Genomic DNA, 21,269 nt, shown 5'->3' with positions numbered 1-21,269 from the left:
GAGTGATAGGAAGAGGATAGGAAGAAAAGTGGAGTTTTCCCTTTCTTGATCCATAGGGCAGAGGGGTTTCATTCGACTAAAAATAATTTTAAGAAATAGCATTTATCACCAAGTGGCTAGATAGAAGCGCTCTTCCAGCCTTCCAGCCTCCTTTGCCTGCGCTAAACTCACGCCTCTTTTTTTTCATCTACTTGGGAATCGTCCCTTGGGGGATCCAAGGATCATGAACCGCTGGGTAGCCGCCTGGTTCCTGTTGTGCTTGAGCCTCGAAGCCCCTTCGTTCGCCAAAGGTGAGGAGGTGGGGAGCGCTGATGACCGTGGTGGTGTGGATCGTAGGGACTACAAGCATGCTAGAGGGTGGGGAGAGGGAAGGCGGCGACCAGGGTCAAGGAAAAACAGCAGCCAAGTGGATTTTTTTCTCCAAAAAAAAGTAATCACAAACTCGACAGGAAAGTAAATTAATGCGGGGAATCTTGTGGAGAAGCGAAAGGCGGGTGGAGGGACGTGCTTTGCTACTGAATGCTGAATAATTCAGAGCTGCCTGAACGTGGGTGTTTTCTTGTATGTATTTGTTTGCCTTAATCAGATTATGTGTCATCCATCCGCAGACATGTTCCATTTAGCAATGGGAGCTTCAGGAATGCAGGGAAGGGTTCTGTATAATCTAGATAAGCAGAGTGGCAATATTGATAATGAAGCAGAAATCCTGTGTGTGTGTGTGTGTGTGTGTGTGAGAGAGAGAGAGAGAGAGAGAGAGAGAGAGAGGGAGGGAGGGAGGGAGGGAGGGAGGGAGAGAGAGAGAGAGAGAGAGAGAGAGCGCAGCTTTTTTCTCTAGTAACCCTTTTTACAAAATAAATCAGGCGGACAGTAACTGGGTGCGAAAGATCTAGCGATATATACACTTCAGTTGTAAGCTTCAATAATTATCACTTTTGCTAACCCACCTCCTGTCTTAAATAGGGCATCCTTACGATGTAAGGTGCAGAGATGGAGGAGGGAAAAAACTTCATAGCCCTCTGAATTTATCAGGAAGATTAAGAGATTCAAGTGTTAGTTTTGTGTCTATCTACAACGGATAAGCAGATGGGTGGGTGGAGAATCAGATAAATCCAGCAGACCGGCACAGATTCAATCATTTGAATAGATTGATTCTTTTAGCTCCGATGCGGACAAACATCTTTTTACACGCCTGTATTCTGTGTGTTACACGGTTGCCTCCTTCCCCAAAGCGTTTTTAAAAAGTTGGGAGCAGCGGCTTCCTGAGGTCGAGGAAACGCTAAAGCAAAAGGCTTTGTCTGCTTGGGTGCGCGCGCGCGGAAGGATGACTAGCAAGGGGACAGGCAATCACTTGGGGGGGGGGGGGTAAGCAAAGTATAGATTGGCATAAGTTTGGCTAGCTTTGAAACAACTGCATGTATCTAGAGGGTGGGGGAGTGAAGGGAAAGGCGCCATTCTCCTCCGCGCCCCCGCTCGAAAGACTGAAGAGGTGGTAAATGAAGCCTCATTGCTCGGCTTCTCAAGAAAAGCTCCCTTGGCTGAGGCAAGATATTTTCCCCCCTACCTTTCTCCCTCCCTTTGTTTTCCCGAAGGAGAGACTCATTTTCATAACATCAATTGATTTGGTCCTGCTAGTTTTCTTGGGAAATAGCCAGCCCTGAGAAACGACTTTCTTCAGAGGCTGGATCTAATAGAGAAATCTCAAGTTTCGTCTCTTGGGGCCGGAGGACGAAACGGTAACCTCGCTTTCCCAAATAAGGAAAAAAAAAAGGTCTTTTTCCTTCTCCCCCCCCCCCCCCCCATCTTCACACTGTCCAGCCAAAATGAGGAACACTCCGGCAACATAGGGCAAAGAGATAATAAGGAATGAAATAGAGAGCGGGCCCGCCAGGAAGGCAACCTTGCGGCTGAATATCAGAAGCCTCCTTTGGCGGCCTTTGGCCTCTTGGGAGAAGAGGGAAAGAGTTGCCCTTCGCTCACGTGCCCCGCTCCCCTGAGGGAGCCTGCTTGCCTTCACTTTGATCCTCCCCGCGCGCCGAGGCGGGAGCGGGGAGGGATGAGAGAGGACACCTGAGTCCCTGAGATGGCGGAAAAGCGCGCGCCGCTCCGAGTAAGCCGGGCAAAGGCGCTCGGAAGAGCCAGCTCGCTGTCGAGAAGGCAGCCGCAGCAGCCACCGCCCGCCGTCGTTACGCTACTGTAACAAGCTCCGTGATGGGGCCGCTCGCAAACATTCCCCGCCTCGGCTGCTGGCGGTGAGGCGGCGGCTCTCCCTGAAGGCGGAATCTCGCGGGCATAGTCCCACACGCCAGCGTTTTGAGAGGTTGGAAGTCCGGCAGATGAGAACATCTCTGTGATTTCTTGAGGGAAACGCATATCGAAGGAGCGAAGTCCCTATGGCCGAGCCAGCTGATACGAAACTGACATTGTGATTTAGGGAGGGGAACTTCAGTTAGAGTGCATCTTCAAAGGGGGAGGGGGGGAAAAACATCACTTTGGATGCCCGGTAAATGGTTTTTTTTTTCCTTCACCGAGGGAGGTTGACGTGCGCAGCCTGCCCTTTTCGCTAGCTAGAGTTTCAGCGCGTTTTCGAAAATTGATTTTTTATTTTTTTTTCATATATTCACGACGGGGCGGGCACTAACCTTGATTGCAAGGACACGTTTCTCTGAGGAGACTAAATCATTTCAGCATCGTAGTGGAAACTGTGAAAAAAAAGCTTGCTTCAAGACTTTTTATCATCTGCCCATCCAGTATAACTCTTGGGTAAATAACCAGGAAGTTAATTTACCCAGTATGCTAGGATTCGTTCAAAAAACAACTGATAAATAATCCAAGTTCATGAAGGTTTGCATCATAATAAATGTGTCTTTGTGTGCCAAAAAAAACTTGTTTTCCTTTGTTTTCTACCAGTGATTATCAGGATTCTGGAAAACATTCAAAAATAGCTGCAACTAAATTCCTTCAAATTTGGGGGAATATGTGGGTTTTGCCAACTTTGTATCTTTAAGGATGATCATATTCTCAATCAGTTTAATAAAGCTAACTCCTGGTTAAAGTATATAAGATTTGTAGTCAAGAGAAAATTTTACTTTCAGGTACCTAACCATGCATAGTAGTCCCCACAGTTAATGAATGTAATAATTAATCAGCTCTGCAAATTCTTTTGAGGAATATTAATAACACTAAAAGTATAATTATGATTGTAAAACAGCAATTTAAATTTTAAAAAGTCCCCAATTCTATCTACTGCTCAAGATGATGCTAGTCTAGTCCAAACATATGTTAGAAGTAATTATTTAATTAATGTCCTTAATTATGCAGTCTCTATTCCCCTCTTGAATATTTTGAAGAAAACTGCAAATCTTCTTAATAAATGCAAATCTTCTTAATAAATTTATATAAAGTGTGGTTGTAGCTAACTGTGAATTTCATCAACTTTTAAGTACTATGTTCCTTACTTAACAATGCTAGGCCATTTTAGCATTAATTATTTTACCATAAAGTATTTGTATTTATATTTTTTTTTCTGTTTACTTTTCAAGTCCACATCTGTATATCTAAAATTTGGATATGCAGTTTTACTAATTTACCTTTAATTTCTTTGAAAATTAAATTAATATATAAATACAACTTAATAAGTTACTACTTCTTTATTTGGTTTTTTTTAATTAGACCTAGCTATTGCTACACTTAAATGTAGCAAGCCTCTGTTTTTAATGCATGGACTCTAAAACAAAATGACCTGAGTGAAAAGCAAAATCTATAGCCATATAAAAGGATTATGTCAGACTAGATAGAAATTCATATTTAGCTTTCAGTGGTTATTTTGAGAAGAGTTTTCATAATCAGTGAAGAAAAATCCAAATATTAGGGGTTTCTTGTGTGAGTGCTTGTGTGTTTAATATTTGTAAAAACAACAACAATGGTGGTTTGGGCAATACACTGCAAGACCTATTGCCAACAATGTTTTAGTATTCGTAATAATGACATCTGATATATAGATACTCAACAATTGTAATAAAAAGACTACGTATATAATACATACTGTAGAACATTATTGTTAGATCTATGCAAAAGGGTAGTAATGCAAAACTGATGCCAAAATAATATATAAAGCAATCAATTATATATAAAATCCTAGTAATGTACTTATACCAAGTATCCAACAACAGAAAAAAATATATGGTATATCTCAGCAGTTACTATATCAGCAGTATCTCCTGGCTAATCCATAGAACAACTTACTCCCCCAAACATTTAAACTTTCCGTGCCTGCAATTTTTTTTTTAAAAAAAAAATCACAATAGCATATTTCTATAACTCCTGTTGTTATAACCAGGTAAATATAACGGTTCTATATAGCACAATTATTCATTATCTAATAAAAATTGCCAAATGAAATTGTTTTAGAAAATTTCTTTGCTGGCTGGTTAATGTATAGTATATTTTCATAATTATCTGATAGTTTGTTTGCAATAACTGGTTTTTTATTTCTTCAAAATACCACTTTGTGTTGGATTTAGATTTGTTTGTAGTTTATTCTAGTGAAAATCACACAAATAGGTTCAATATACTTCTTGGTTGATTTTTCTGATCCTTCGGTTTGTCTTGATTTCTGGTGACAACCTAGAAAAGTGCATGCAATTTTCCTGGCCAATTTTTTTTTTGTGGAAATGGTTTAGTATTGTCTTTTTCTTTGTTAAGAGAAAGGGACTGATTCAGAGTTATCCAGATGGCTTCATATCTGATTAGACTAGAACTCACAGTCTCCCAGTTTCTAGCCCAGTGCCTTTAACCATTATGCCCAATTGGCCTTCCTGCTGACTGCTAATAGTACTTAATTCCAACTACCTTCTATAAGCAAGGTGCCTAGAAATGAAAGTGATAGTTATTATATAACATATGTATGTAGCATCCTATATAGATCATAGAATATTTTTAGATTAACCAATGTTTAAACTATGAGGCTGTATTTAATACAATCTCTGTGGAAGGCACTGAGATTGTTTCGGTACAACTAAAACTTAAGAATTATTAGAATGAACAAACAAATACTATTTGATTTCCTATTTATGAAAATATAGAAATCATTTTGATCCATAATCATCTAGTTCTATAGGAAAAAACTCTGAGTATTTGATCAGTGAAAAATTGGTACATGGAAATTAGTTCATTTTAATTTGGAGATAATTTAATAATGGTATATGTTGTATAATGTATAAAAAGAGAGAAAAGAAAAAACATTCTTTTGATCAGACTGAGATGACCTATTTGTCCTAAACCCAATTAGAAGTTAGGACCCAAATTCCTTCCCTACATAGGAACTTTCTGTATTTTGTCATAAATAACCATTATTGGATTGGGAGGCTGTGGTCACTTCCTGATTAGTTTACCACAATGTGCCCTACATGGACTTGCTCTTGAAGACCATCCAGAAATTAGTACTGGTCCAGGATACAACAATGTGCACAATTTTAGGAAACCTATGGTTTGTCCATGTTACTCCACTGTTGTGAGAGCTGCACTGGGTTCTAGGGTTTTTTTTCCTGGTCCAATTCAAGGTGCTGATTATCACCTTTAAAGCCCTAAGTGGCATAGGACCAGGTTGTTTGCAGCATGGCCTCTCCTTGAGAGCATCTGCCACTTTACCAATAGAATGGGCACAATCCAAATCCCTTCTCTCAGAGGTTGCCATCTGATTAGACCTAGACAATGCTTCTTAGTAGCTGCTCCTGACCTTTGGAACATCCCCCCCTCCCAATTTTCCTGGTCTTCTAAAATGTATAAAGACCTGGTATTCCCCACAAGTCTTGGGATAGTATAAGATTGGAGACCAGGGATGGTTTACAGTTTGTTTGCCCATGTGAGAATGTGTTGTATTTGGTGCACTAATATATTTTTCACTGGTTTTTATGCTTTTTATTGTTTTTATTGTACTATTATTGTTTGTGAGCTATCCAGGGTTATGATACACAAAATGAGCAGCTATAAATATATTTAAATAAACAAATAAATTGCTAATTTGAAAGTAACTGTGAAACATAACCCTATGTAAAGGCATTTAAAAGAAGATGTTCATTTTAGTTCAACGTTCCCTTGAACTAAACCATATGAAGGAGAAATAAGCCAATGTCACTGGATACATGTCTTGTGAGAACATAAAATACATTTTAAGAATTATGATCTTTTCCCCCACAGTATTATAAAAGGTGCAGAAGGATAACATAAATTCATTCAAAATTAAAACATATATTTTGAAAGAAAAAGATGATAGAATATTGCTGTTACAAGATGATAAATAATACATGTATCTGTCTGTTAAAGCATATTGCAGTCTGCTTTTTAAAAATGTAGCAAATCCAGTTCTGCAGACATTAGTGAACTTTGTATAATATGGAATCAAATGGAAAACAGCACTGACAAATGTAAAATCCATTCCAAATTATTTGCACCCCAAAATAAGAACACATTCTGTCTCTGTCTCTCTCCCTCTCCCCCCCCCCTTTTCCTCTAAATATGCTATCTAAGGCAATAGCTGTTTTTGGAAGAAACAGTGCATTCAAATTCTTTATTAATAATATAAGAATCATGTATGCTATTATTTTGTTCAGTGGAATTACACCATGAACTACACGGGATTATACTTTTAAATTATTTATTTAATCCTAGAAGACATTGTATGAAAAATTAAAAAATGATATTGAATATTATATGGAGCACAACTTTTGGCTTGTTCAAAACAAATTTGAGACTTGACTATATTAGTAATTATGTTGGTTCCACAAAATCTATGAAACCCACTATTGGTTCAGAAATTAGAAGGAACCACATATTAAAGAATCAAAATGTTTACCTTAATTAAATATAATAGCTCCTTTCTAGCATAATTCAAATGGCAGATGATTTGTCTGAATTATAGGAAAAATATAATGGTCATAAATACTCAACAATTATCTTTTCATTTTGCTTTATAACAGTGAAGGAAAATACCAATATTTTATTGCAGGGACAGTTATCCTGAAAACAGAGATGTTATGAGGAGTAAAACTATAGTGAAAGTTCAGGAAAGAACTTCATTATTGTTGTTTATATTAAATATAACCACCTAGTATGTCAAAACAACAACGCCCTTGTGACCTCTCGTCTGGACTACTGCAACGCTCTCTACATGGGGCTACCCTTGAAGACCACTCGGAGGCTCCAGCTGGTACAGAATGCAGCCGCGAGAGTTGTGTTGGGAGTTTCCCGACACTCCCATGTTACACCTCTGCTCCGCGAGCTGCATTGGCTTCCAGTTGTCTTCCGGGTGAGATTCAAGGTGTTGGTAATGACCTACAAAGCCCTACATGGCATGGGTCCGGAATACCTTGGGGAGCAACTGCGGCCGTCGTCAACTTCCCTCTGCCCAGTACGCTCCCACAGAGAGGGCCTCCTCAGGGTGCCACCGGTCAAAGAATGTTGACTGGTGGCCCCCAGGGGGAGGGTGTTCTCTGTGGGCACGCTGGATTTATGGAACCATCTTCCGGTCGAGCTCCGGATGGCACCTGACCTCCGCTCCTTCCGGCGCGATCTCAAAACCTACCTTTTTGAACAAGCTGGCCTGGCCTGATGGGATGGGGTTGGGTTTTATTAATCTGTTTTAACCTACTTTTTAATGTGTTTTAACTTATTCATGGGCATTTTGTTTAATCGTTTTTAATTTTTGTATCTTGTTTTTTAATATGTATTGCCCTGTTCACCGCCCTGAGTCCTTCGGGAGAAGGGCGGTATAAAAATAAAATTATTAATAATAATAATAATAACTAATATTTGCAAATTTATTACAGAACAATCAAGACTGACAAACACTGTCAGCTATCTTTGTTAATATCACCACAGACACGGATTAATTAGAATGGCAATTATGACAAGAAAGACTGTAGGGGTGTCAGAATCCAAAACCAAGGAATGGATACATCTCATTAATAGAATATAACATTTATACCATATGAATGATTGAATGAACCTTTATTGTCAAAGTACAACCATGTATATACTGAGATTGGCTGAGCCTCCCTTCGTGCCCCCACCCCCAACTTACAGTGACACAAACCCTCCATCTTATTACACCCTGTGAGCTAATTGCACAACGCACTGGCCTCGCAAGTCAATTATGCATAAAGTTTATATTATTAAGTTTATATTATATTATATTATATTATTTCCCATTCAAAAGCCTAACAGCCTATGGATAAAAGCTGTTCTTCAGCCTGTTAGTACGGCTAGCTATACTCCTATATCTCCTACCCGATGGTAGGAGAGTAAATAGATACCGTCCAGGGTGTGAGTCATCCCTGAGAATTTTCCTCACTCTTCCAAGGCAGCGAGCCCTGGCAATGTCATCCATATATATAAAAGAATCTCAAACTGAAATCAGGTCTTAAAATGGCTTATGGAGTGTCTGTATATTTATTAGAACTTTGAGATCCATCATTGACAACCTGGTACAAAATACCATGTGACTCAATTATCAGTTTTACTGAGATAATTTTTTATATCAGTAAAAACAAATATGCTTGATATCCCCTCACATCCTTTATTTGAAATGTATGAACTGACATCAGTTCAGTGGACATTGCAACACTGTAACAAAAATAAGATCGACAAAATCATAGTTGTCAGATAAAATATTTCTGGGTGAATAATCATACAAACCTGATACAATCAAGTATAGAATATTTCAATGATTATTTTTGTATACTGTACATAACAGGTTGCATATATGTTTCTTACATTGACTTCATCATACAGTATGCATTGGAAAAAATGGCTTTCCATCATTCCTTAGATGTAAGAAATTAGGAAAAGGAAAAAGCAAGAAATTATTTTTCCCAAATATTGTACAAAAAAGCAATAGGATTTGAAATTGAGTCAAGTAAAATTATAGTCAAGTTCATAAAATTATATAGATAAATATTTCAACAATTTTTGTGAAAATGTAAATTGTATCACTGTAATACACGTTAAGTATTTGCACTTCTGTTTCAATTTGTACTGCTTACACAGTATTGCTTGTTCTATAGATCAATCATAGAGTAAATGTTTTGGATGTAAATAGTAAGTAGAGTGTACTTTAGTAAATCAAGAAAATAGCTAGTATCTTGCAGTATAGCTATCAATTAAAATATTGTATTAGGCTATTGTATATAGTGCAATGGACATTACATGGTAGCTTCCTTTATATAATTCCCAAGACTTAAATACTGAATAATTCATTATGGACAATGTAACAGTAGGGGGAAAACAGATGCATGTTCACTTACATAGAGTTTTAATGGTCTCTAGTTTCCATAATAACAACTAGTGATATACCCTATATGGAGTAATATATTCATATGATAACAAGTCTTTAAAAATAAGTACTTTTATTGTACCATGTTGACAACCTATGTATTTTGATAATTCCTGCTGCTTCTCAGTCTGATTCAGTGACTATTCTCATTATTATTCCACTATGAAATGTCATTATGTCTATAACTACTGTATATTTTAAGTATTTGATTAAAGATTTAATTTATTCTTTATTATTGTTCTTCATACTTATGGAATGAATTCTATCTCTCTTTTTTAAAAAAATACATTTTTAAAAGACCATAATTTAATAATTAGCATTTAAGTTTTGGTAAATCATTTTTATGTAAAGTTGGGACTACCCTACCTTGATGATAAAAAATGGGAAATGATCTACTAGTTCTTTTCTCACTTAGGTTTGTGTAGTTCTTTGTAGTTGACATGTTTTAGCTGTTATTTCTTAAGCTGTCACTGTTGTGACTCATGTTTTAACCCAAATATTAGTATATAGCATGATGTCCTGGTTATCTGTGTTTCTACAAGCTAAATTAATTATTGCTTTTCATAATGCTTTGTGTTTCTTGGGTACATTCTCATGTAGCTGTTTGAAAGAATCAGATATACCATATTTTCCGGCGTATAAGACGACCCCCTACATTTCCTGTTAAATTATAGGGTTTGGGCTATACTCGCCGTATAAGACTACCCCTCTTCCAACGCACACCAAATAATAATTAAAAAACATCAGATTTGATTTTAATATGGTAATTTTAATTCAAATGCTTATGACATGCAGGTACTTAGTAGGAAAACTGTCACTTATAAACATAAGGCTGTTTGTCATCAAACATGTAAACATAAAACAGTGCAAGTGGATTAAACTTTTCCTAATTCACTCTAAAGCTTTCCCTGCACAGAGCCTTAAGTAACACCAGCTGCCTGCAGTTAGTGCAGGTTTGCATCCCACCAGGCTCAAGGTTGACTCAGCCTTCTATCCTTCCGAGGTAGGTAAAATGAGGACCCAGATTGTTGGGGGCAATAAGCTGACTTTGTAATAATGCTGCTTGGGGGGAAAGCCCTAATAAGCAGGCATATACATAGAATGAAGGCTATTGCTAAGCACATTGATTTGTGCTTTAAATTGTAAGCTGCCCTGAGTCTTCGGAGAAGGGCGGGATATAAATGGGATTAAAAAAAAGACCAAATGGGAGATCCGCTCCAGGTTTTCCAGCCAGCCTGCCCAGTTCCTGAGTCAAATGTGTCCTTAGAGCTAAGCAGTTGCTCTGCCTGCTGCATTCTCCACCTGCCTTTCAAGTTGGGATAGACTCCAGCTGCTCTTCAACTTTAGAAGGAAAGACGCCTAGACCCCAGCCTGTAAAAAATCACAGACTGCAGCTTCTTCTCCAATTGGTCCCGCTTTGCCTGCGCAGACCAAATGGGAGATCCGCTCCAGGTTTTCCAGCCAGCCCTGTCCCTAAAGTTTCAGCACCCGGCGTATAAGACGACCCCTGACTTTTGAGAAGATTTTCATGGGTTAAAAAGTTGTCTTATACGCCGGAAAATACGGTATGTTTCATTACTTTAAAAAACTGTTTTCAGTTTTACCTACCTACTGGATTGCTATCCTAGCAAAAAGTATATAATCCACAGTAAATCTGACACTTTCTGAATTAGCAGATCACTCTATTTGAAAAGTACATTCAAAATGATATAACATTGTAAATGGTGAATAAATGAATGTAAGAAAAATCAAGTTTAATCTACAATAGAGATAGAATAATGTTTTGCAGGAATGTAAAGAGACAAACTTTAACATTTCACAATCAACTGAATGCAAGGTCAGGAAACCAGCCATGTCCAAAGGAGACACAAAAACAACAACAGCTTAATGCAGAAACAATCCAAGTGTTAGAATTACAAGATAAGAACTTAAACTTAGCCAGGAAGGCATGATCAGTTATGCCAATTTACAGACATTGCTCTTAGACTGTCTATTAGGAACTGTTAAAAACTATAATCTGAAGCATTGGTGAAACCCATTTATTTATTGGCAAGCAGGACAACTCAGAGAGAATGAGCAAAATTCTCATGCTGAGTAAGCTATTACTGATGAAAACATTTATTTCTCAGGTAAGCATTAATGAGCCTTCACTATCTGCTCTTCCTTGACTATATGACTCCCAGCCACATGAAGTTTTAGGTCAGGACAGAGATCCTAGCTTAGAACTTCAAGAGTCTTCTAAGGATCTCTGACATTTAAATTGGGCATGCTTTAGATCCCATCAGCCAAAGCATTTTGCCTGGCAGAGACTAGAAGACAAGACTTTTCTGCAATAGACCCTGTTCTGTGGAATGTCCTCTCCATGGAGATTATAATGGCCCAATCCTATTGGCCTTTCATAAGGCTTTAAAAACTTGGCTGTGTTCCCAAGGGACACTGAGTGTATTAAGGGCCCCATTTCTTGGCTTTGCTGTTAACTATCTTGGCCACTGTGTATATTCTGGATGTTTTTATTCTTTTTAAAAAAATAATTATTGTTGCAATTGATTTTATAGTTTTGGAATTGTAAATTGCCAGAGTCATTGATTGAGATAAGTAGCAATAGAAATTGAATTGAAAAATCAATAAATTCAATATTAGCTTCAGGAGGTCATAGAACTAGTTGATCTCATTGGGTTTTTAAGTGAAGATTTGAGTTTATTCTCTGATGTTTTCCAAAAGAGCATAATATAGAAACCAGACACTGTAATAAAACATATGATGTGTGGTAGATAGGAGGAAGCAGTCAGGGCAGCCAGGCTACCAAGTGCCAAGATGAATTAGTAGTATATTGTAAATGGCACCATCTTCTGTCTTTCACTATTGTAATCATGTAGAGTGTTGACAGCTGACTCACCATGTTTAGAAAAAATAGGAACAAGCTAAATAATTTAAACATTTTCCTTAAAAAAATAAAAAGCAGTAGAACTGAAGGATACTAAGGTTGCACAGAATTTCTAAGAGTACTTTACTTCAAGAGTGTTTTAAGTAAAGCATCCCTTCAAAACTTTGTGAAACTAGAGAAACCCCACCCACCCACCCCCAAATGGGGAAACACTTCAGTTTTTGAGATAACTGTCACTGATTTGAGGTGTTATTCTTGTCCAAAAGAATCACCAAGTCACATTTCATCACTAAACAAATGGGTAGAACAGCAATAAGAGGTTCAATGTTCTTTTCCAGGAATTTAGCAAAGAACATAAGGTTCTTGTATGTGTTAATCATAAATGCAGAACGCTTTTGCTCCATTAAACTAAAATGAGTACTTCCCTGGAGATGAAATGAAAAGTCATTGAAATCCATTCTATTATTCTGCGTTGCCAACAACTACACAGAGAAACTCAGAAACATAAAATGTATTTTTGAATCTTTACACACCAGAATATAAATACTCAGCATGAATGTCTTCTTGCCCATAGGCACTCATGGGAATTTTTGGGAGTTGGATTATTACTGCAGTGGTATTCTGGTATAACAGACAGATCATTTTTCTTGCATTTGTGATATATTCTTTTCTTTTCTTTAACCATTTGAAAGTTTACAGGAATTGTTACCTAAGATCTCACATGTTCTACAAAAGGAGTATGGGAAGCTGCCTTATATAAATTCAGAGACTTATCTGTACTACTGTATATTGATTGCTTTCAGGAATTTCAGCTGAAAGCTTATTCAGCCTGACCTGGAGAAGCCAAAAGTTGTATTTGGGAACCTCTGTATGCAAAGCAGAAGCTCTATCACTATGATTCTCTTTATCCTGGAAATGCTAATGATCATTACAGGATGTAAAAAATAGCCTCAGAGTCAGTAGGAGATGTCCTATGCAGTGTGAACGGGGAATAATGGATACAGTTAATTAAAATGTAATGCCCACTTTAGGAGAAAACAGTAATCATGGTCAAGATAACACTTTATATGCTGCAAGAAAAAGCAGTCACAGCTAAATTCTGCCTTATAGAAGGGAGACCCCACAAACAGGTACAAGAAAAGGGACTTACAACCTTGGATAGCAGTGTGTGTTTGTGTATGTATTGAATACACTCATATACAATAAACCAGTCTTTAATATGCTATGTTGTTGCTACTATAATCAATTTTGCTTCCTGCACACTTATATTTCTCTAAACCAAAATCCAGTGCATAGGATATTGGATAGCTGGACCATCTTGCACTAATTTGTTCAACTCTATTTGAAGTTACATTAAAAAATATGTAAAATAAAATCCCATCTCATTTGTATACTTTTCCAAATGCTAAGTGCAGAACTTACAAAAGAGCAAAATGATGTTTGATTCACTGAAGAAATATTATAAATATTTATAAATATTATAAATCACAATCTTCTGAACCTTCTCCTGCTTTTTGCAGTATGCATATAACAATGAGTGTATACTGGCAAGATAACATTTTTAAATGATTACCACTCAGCAAATTTTACAAACTCTATTCTTTGTTCTTTCTTTTTCTTTCTGAGTAATAGCACTATATCACAAGTGATGTTTGTGGAAACATCATAACAGGCAAAATGACAGTCAAGACAACCTGAACGAATCCTGTCAGTTTGCTTGTGCTGACAAGCCCACCATCTTGCTTGTTTTGACCTTATTGCTTGTTTTGACCTTCTTGCTTTCCCTTCCTCTCCATTCCTAGCAACACTAATACCTGGATTTCTCAGTGTATTTTACTCATTTTGGATGCAGCAAGAAATCACTTCCCTCTGAAACTATAAAAAACTCAAAGCAGCCTTCTTTAGAGAACGTGAATGTCAATTTTCATTCATTGCTTGAAAAAGGTAAAATATAGGAATAGGCTTTTTATACAGAATAGACAAAGGAGTGACTTTGCTATATAACTCTACTGTAGAATAGTCAAATAATTTATTTTATTTATTTTTATTTATTTTAATTCCATTTATATCCCGCCCTTCTCCGAAGACTCAGGGCGGCTTACAAGCTTAGCAGTAGCCTTCATTCTATGTATATGCCTGCTTATTAGGGCTTTCATACACCCCCCAAGCGGCATTATTACAAAGTCAGCTTAATTGCCCCCAACAATCTGGGTCCTCATTTTACCTACCTCGGAAGGATGGAAGGCTGAGTCAACCTTGAGCCTGGTGGGATGCGAACCTGCAATAATTGCAGGCAGCTGGTGTTACTTAAGGAGGCATTAGCCCACTGCTCCACCAAGGCTCTAAAATAATGGCTTATTTTAAAAGTAAAAACTAGGAATCTGAGAATTTTCCTAAATGATAGTGGAATGCAGAGAGTGGGCTGGTGGTGGAAGAATGACCTTTCCAGACTTTATATCTATTACATGTGTCGGTTAATAGTTTCAAAAGAAATACTGTCAATGTATTAATCATAGAACACCACCACTACCACCACCCTTGTCATTATAGAACAAATATTTCTGGAGATGCAATGATTTATCCCCAGTCTTCTTCCTTACTCTCTTTGCTATAAATTAAGATTGTGTCTACAAATTTATCCTGAGATTTTTGCTTACGGTACTTTGTTTTTTCTTTGTTGGTTTGGTATAGAATGTATGTAACAGACCAAGAATTTATATTTGGTCAAGGATGCATGCATACCTTTTTTGTTCTAATTCAGAAAGTAAGATATCTGCAAAATATAAGACATCATGGGAGATGGTGGGTTCAAGTCTCACCTTGCTCACAAAGCTGACCTTGGGCTAGTTATTCTCTCTCTACCCTAGGAAGAAATCATTCGTAAGTTGCTGCTGAAATTTTGCCAAGAAAACTGGAGGGATTTGTCCAGAAAATCACCAGGAGTTAACAGGATAGTTTTCTCATGGAATATTTTTTCTAATGCCTTTTAAGTTTTTATTTTTCATTTCAAACATTTATAGCTATTCCTGTGGAGCAGCATTTTTGAGGACTTTGCAGTAATCAGAGAAATTGCAGTGGAGATGCAAAGTAGGTATATTGGAAAAGGCAATAATGTCTCCAGGAAAGGAAACAATTACATTGAATCAAAGCTAATTCAAAATTCATATGAGAAATAATATAAAACTCATCTAGCAAGCACAGTCAGTGTAAAGGGTGAGAAGAAGAGTCTTTTTCAGAAAGGTTGCAAGATTACAATCAAGAATAGCATTCTTTGCTTTTTATTTTGACCTTATGTCTCTCTGTCATTAATGCAAAAGCTTTTCCTTACTTAGATTTGTTTTATGCAAGAAAAGAAATATTATTTATGTCTTGCTTTTGAAAACCTCATATAGTTGCACATATGAAGAAAAAGCTTTCAGGCGGTTTTGAAAGTAATTAGCCTTGCCTAATGGAGAAGCATTAAGATCACTGTAATCCAGGAACACTTAGATTGAGGGTGCCAGGGCAAAAAAAAACACCCTTACAATGACATTTAAAAAAAACTGTTCCAAGAGTGACATAGTTTAAAACATAGATAATGGTTCATCTTTTATTATATACTTGAAAAGATTCACTAACTTTAATCTGATGGGTTGCTGTAAAGATTGGCTAAAAACTTTTCTCTAAATTTCAACTACGGTAAGTGACATCTGTTTTTCAAAAGCTGCCAATATATCTGAAGTTGCTTTATACTGAATATGAACATCTAATCAGTATTTTCTATGCCCAGCAGCAGCAATTCTCCAACATCCTCTGTGTATGAGTTTTGCAGCCATGTTATTGAGATTCTAGAAGTGCAAGTTATGGAATCAGAGGTTTTTTATATGGAAGCCATATGCTCTGCCATTCAATTATAATACTTCACCTCATATTTCTGTTGCTCCCAGTAAACTTTTGAATATTACTGTTGCACATGGGCAACTTGAAATTCAAGGTAATCACTATCTTTTAACTTAGCAATCTTGAATAGAGCTTGAAAAGTAATGATGAAACTTCATTTTATTGAAACTTTTCATTCAGTTCTCTACAAGTTGCCAACTTTGCACTCTTTTCTTGTGTCCCTAATTTAACATTTTCTCATCTACCAAATTTTCATTCCTCAAAATTTTACATTCACCATTTGACCATGTGATTGTTATTCTATTTTCCTTTAGGTTCATGTATACAAAAATAAAAAATGTCTTTCTTCTTTTATACCCATTTAGTCAATTTATTCAGTTAAAATCTTTTTAAAAGATGATAAAAAAATCTTGATGTGTTAAATTTTACCTCTATGAATACATATTACATATGTATTCATTTGTATGTTTTGTTTTTATTTTCTTTTTTAATTTTGCATTTTTATATTCTTGACCTGATATTTTGATTTAATAGCAAAATCATTAAAGGTTTCTGGAATGATCATATTTAATTTTAGCAATTTTTTCCCCTAAAAGAGTTCACAGTGGAACACAGAACATAAAAAACCACCCATTAATCAAATGCCTAATAAAATAGCCAACATAGAAACAACTTGACTAAAAGAAAGTAGCAAAAGTACAATATATAGCCGTAGAACAATTAAAGGAAAATTTTTAAAGACAAACTGCAGTTATTATTCTGCAAATGCTTGGGTACTTCATTAGAATTAGATATAAGTAACATGGTAAGTAGAAAAATATTGGGCTAGTTTTTACGATCAATAATAATAATCGGCATTGACAAAATCACCACAGTCAATTGCAAAAGACAGCTTGTACTCGGAATAGCTTATATCCTGTGATGACATCTTTAACACAAACTAACGACAACTGTCTATCTGAAGTCCTTGGGAAGGACTTGATAGGTAGATAAAAGTCTACCTTTGCCACATCCGAAACATCTGGCTGACTGTGCAGTTAGCCATAATAATATAATGTATTATAATTTATATCTTTATTCCAAAATTTCCTTCTCAAGACAACATACAGTATGTAAGATCCTCCCAAATTATCCAATTTTCTTTATATAAAAACCTGTTAGAAATAAGAACTCTTCTTATATATATGATGGGACATTTGAAAATCACATATTTAAGAGCCTTTGATTTTGAAAGCTGCTGAGAGATACAGAACAGTGATTCACTGATGAAGCAAGGAACTTAATAGCTCTAGTAATACTGTTGTTAAGGGAGAAAATTAAAATGAAAATAACTTAAGGATCATTGGATAGTACTAGGAAGACAGTCATTTTATAATAATTAATTAACTAAGTTAAATCTTCCCCTTTTTATTTCCTAATATGGGTACTTTTATAATGAAAATAGATCTTAGACAATAATACAGGAAATGACTATGCTGTTTAAAATAAAAGTACAGTTCAATGGATTTGTTGCCTTTTTAACATTAAATGAGCACACATAAAATGAATGAACGTAGTATAGATTTATTTAAATTTTTGCAAAGCTGGAAATTTTACCTTTTTTGAACATCTAGTTATTATGTTTTATGAAGCTGAAGCTATGTTCATGTGATTCTGGTAAATAAATCTTGGAAGAAGATTCCAAGATTCATTTCATTTCATGTCAATATGCACTTCATGGGCACTGCAATAAATATGGTATTAAATTAAAGTGAACATTTGGATGGGAAAGAGCAAAATCTCATATATTATAACTCTGGTATTATTTTCATCTGATTATTTTTATGCTTCACAAGAGCTATATTAATTAATTACTATTATCATCTTTCTTGATATGTCGTTCCTTTCCTTAAGTCAAGAAAATTTCCAGTGCTATCATGTTAAACATGCTATATGTGGAAATTAAAAGCGTGTTATTTTATCCAATTTTTATCCAATCCAATTTTTAAAATTAATGTAATTTTTAATTGTTTATTTGTATTCCTGCTTTTAATATCTTTACAAATAATTCAAGGTGGCAAACATATCCAAACACATTTTCCCTACAACAACAGTGTGAGGTGGGTTGGACTGAGAGAGACTGACCCAGTCACCCAGCCAGCTTTCGTGCCTAAAGTGGGATTTGAACACACAGTTTCTCACTTTCTAGCCTGATGCCTTAAAGTACAATGGTGACTCATGAGAAAATATACAAGCTAGTGATAGTGAAAATATGCAGACTGAGATTTTTATTGGCAGATATTGCACTGATATCTTTTACATGGCTATGTAATACTTCTTGACTATTCAGCAAGCATGACCCCCAATGGCTCCTGAGCTGCATAAATAAGGAACAAATCTACCCTCCTTTTTTAACTATTCAGCAGAACTTGTTTATCACACATTGTAGTTCTTATTTGTTCTAATTAGAGTCCCCCCCCTCCCAAATTTGGGAGAGGTTACAGTATCCAGTTATCAAATAGTTAATATATGATTAATCAGTTTCTGAATTAAGTCATAATGTATTTCCCTTTATTCACAATTATTTTCAAATCATTATCCTAGGAGAAACAATATTCTAAGTTTTATTGAGGCAATGTGCTGAAGAAATCTTGAATATCACATATTTAATAAATGTATTCCAGGACTCAGGTCCTGAGTAATATTATTTACAGACTATATTGGGGTCCACTTCACTTTTCCAATAACCAGCTCTACAAAGATGTCATTACATTTTTTTCTTCTTCTCCAGATTGCATTGCATCACTGGAAAGAGAATACATGAAGGAGATTAAATAAATTTATATATAGTATAAGTAAAGAACCCTAACCCTGACCCTTTCATTTATGTTATAGCAATAATAATAATAATAATAATAATAATAATAATAATAATAATAATAATAATAATAATAATAAGAAGAAGAAGAAGAAGAAGAAGAAGAAGAAGAAGAAGAAGAAGGAAGAAGAAGAAGAAGAAGAAGAAGAAGAAGAAGAAGAAGAAGAAGAAGAAGAAGAAGAAGAAGAAGTTGGAAGGGACCTTGGAGGTCATCTAGTCCAACCCCCTGCTCAGGCAGGAAACCCTATACCATTTCAGACAAATGGCTGGCCAGTCTCTTCTTAAAAACTTCCAGTGTTGGAGCATTCATCACTTCTGGAGGCAGGTTGTTCCACTGGTTAATTGTTCTAACTGTCAGGAAGTTTCTCCTTAGTTCTAGGTTGCTTCTCTCCTTGACTAGTTTCCATCCATTGCTTCTTGTCCCACTTTCAGGTGCTTTGGAGAATAGCTTGGCTCCCTCTTCTTTCTGGCAGCCCCTGAGATATTGGAACACTGCTATCATGTCACCCCTCACCCTTCTTTTCATTAAACTACACATACCCAATTCCAGCAACCGTTCCCTATATGTTTTAGCCTCCAGTCCCCCAATTATCTTTGTTGCTCTTCTCTGTACTCTTTCTAGAGTCTCGACATCTTTTTTACATCGTGGTGACCAAAACTGGATGCAGTATTCCAGGTGTGGCCTTACCAAGGCATTGTAAAGTGGTATTAGTACTTCACGTGATTAGTACTTCTATCCCTCTGTTAATGCATCCTAGCACTGTGTTGGCTTTTTTGGCAGCTGCAGCACACTGCTAGCTCATATTGAATTGATTGTCCACTAGGACTCCGAGATATCTCTCACAGTTACTACTATTGAGCAAGGTACCACCTATACTATACCTGTGCATTTGATTTTTCCTGCCTAAATGTAATACTTTTTTCACAATTGAATTTCATTTTGTTAGATAGTGCCCAGTGTTCGAGTCTGTCCAGATCCTCCTGTATTTTAAGCCTATCTTCTGGAGTATTGGTTATTCCTGCCAGCTTGGTGTTGTCTGCAAATTTGATGAATTCCCCATCTATCCCCTCATCCAAATCGTTGATGAAGATGTTGAAGAGCATTGGGCCCAGAACAGAGCCCTGGGGCACCCCACTACACACTTCCTTCCATGTAGATGCAGTTCCATTGAGGACCACACGCTGAGTACGGCCTGTCAGCCAGCTACGAATCCATCTGGTGGTGATGCTATCTAACCCACATTTTTCTATCTTATCAAGTAGTAGGTTGTGATCTACTTTATCAAATGCCTAACTGAAGTCCAAGTAAATTATATCTACAGCATTCCTCTGGTCCACTACTTTTGTCACTTGGTCAAAGAATGCAATAAGATTTGTCTGGCATGATCTGTTTTTGACAAACCCATGTTGGCTTTTGGTAATGAGTTTGTTTGCCTCTAGGTGTTCCTGATTCGTTGCTTATCTTTTCCAAGATCTTTCCAGGTATTGAGGTCAGGCTGATAGGTCTGTAGTTTCCTGGATCTATTTTTCCCCTTTTTTGAAGATGGGAACTACATCAGCTCTCTTCCAGTCCTCTGGTAGTTCCCCAGTGCTCCAGGATCTTTGAAAAATATAGTTCAGTGGTTCTGAGATCACGTCTGCCAGTTCCTTGAGAACTTTGGGGTGTAATCCATCTGGTCCTGGTGATTTGAACTCGTCTAGGCTGGATAGGTGCTCACTATCATTTGAAAAACAGTTGTATTTTGAAATATTTTTTTTTATATTGAACTTATATACTGCCCTTCTCCCATCGGACTCAGGGTGGTTCACAAGGCAATTAAAAATAACACTACAATATAAAAAGTTAATAACAATTAAAATAATTAAATTATCCTTGAGTAAAATATAAAACCTCTGTAACTGTAATTAAAACCCAATTACAATAAGTTAAAGATTAAAATTCTCAGTCCTGGCCGGAAAGCTCAAAGAGCCAGGTCTTCAGGTCCCGGCGGAACGAACGAAAATCAGGGGCAGTCCTGAGCTCTACGGGTAACTGGTTCCAAAGGGCAGGCGCACCCACAGAGAAGGCCCTCCCCCTGGGTGTTGCCCGCCGGCAATCTATATTCTATTTATTTATTTGGTAAATTTATATAGTTGCCCATCTCATATATATGACTCCGGGTGGCATATAAAAACATAACAGCGAAATAAACAAAAACATATAGCAACCACAAAAAGCAATAAAAGCAATAAAAAACTATTACAAACTATAACACCCAAAATGTGTGGGACAGCACCTACAGTTTTACTAGCAAAATAACCATTTGGCAGCTCCTTATCAC

At 36.6% G+C, this 21,269-nt stretch overlaps 1 protein-coding gene across 1 annotated transcript in view; it reads left to right on the top strand.

Annotated features, from left to right (window-relative positions):
• Positions 1-223: 223 nt before the first annotated feature.
• The window catches only part of EDIL3 (EGF like repeats and discoidin domains 3), a gene marked incomplete at both ends in the record, with an annotated part of 274,583 nt that continues 253,537 nt past the window's right edge, over positions 224-21,269 (top strand). The window contains one exon of the mRNA XM_081316932.1: positions 224-290. Within this exon, the coding sequence (XP_081173058.1) occupies positions 224-290 (67 nt within the window). The remainder of the gene's footprint in view (positions 291-21,269) is intronic.

The sequence above is a fragment of the Vipera berus genome, assembly GCF_964194415.1.
Source record: "Vipera berus genome assembly, chromosome: 2".
NCBI classification, from domain to species: domain Eukaryota; kingdom Metazoa; phylum Chordata; class Lepidosauria; order Squamata; family Viperidae; genus Vipera; species Vipera berus.
Note: the sequence above shows the minus strand (reverse complement) of the source record. Positions and strands in the feature narration are given on the sequence as shown.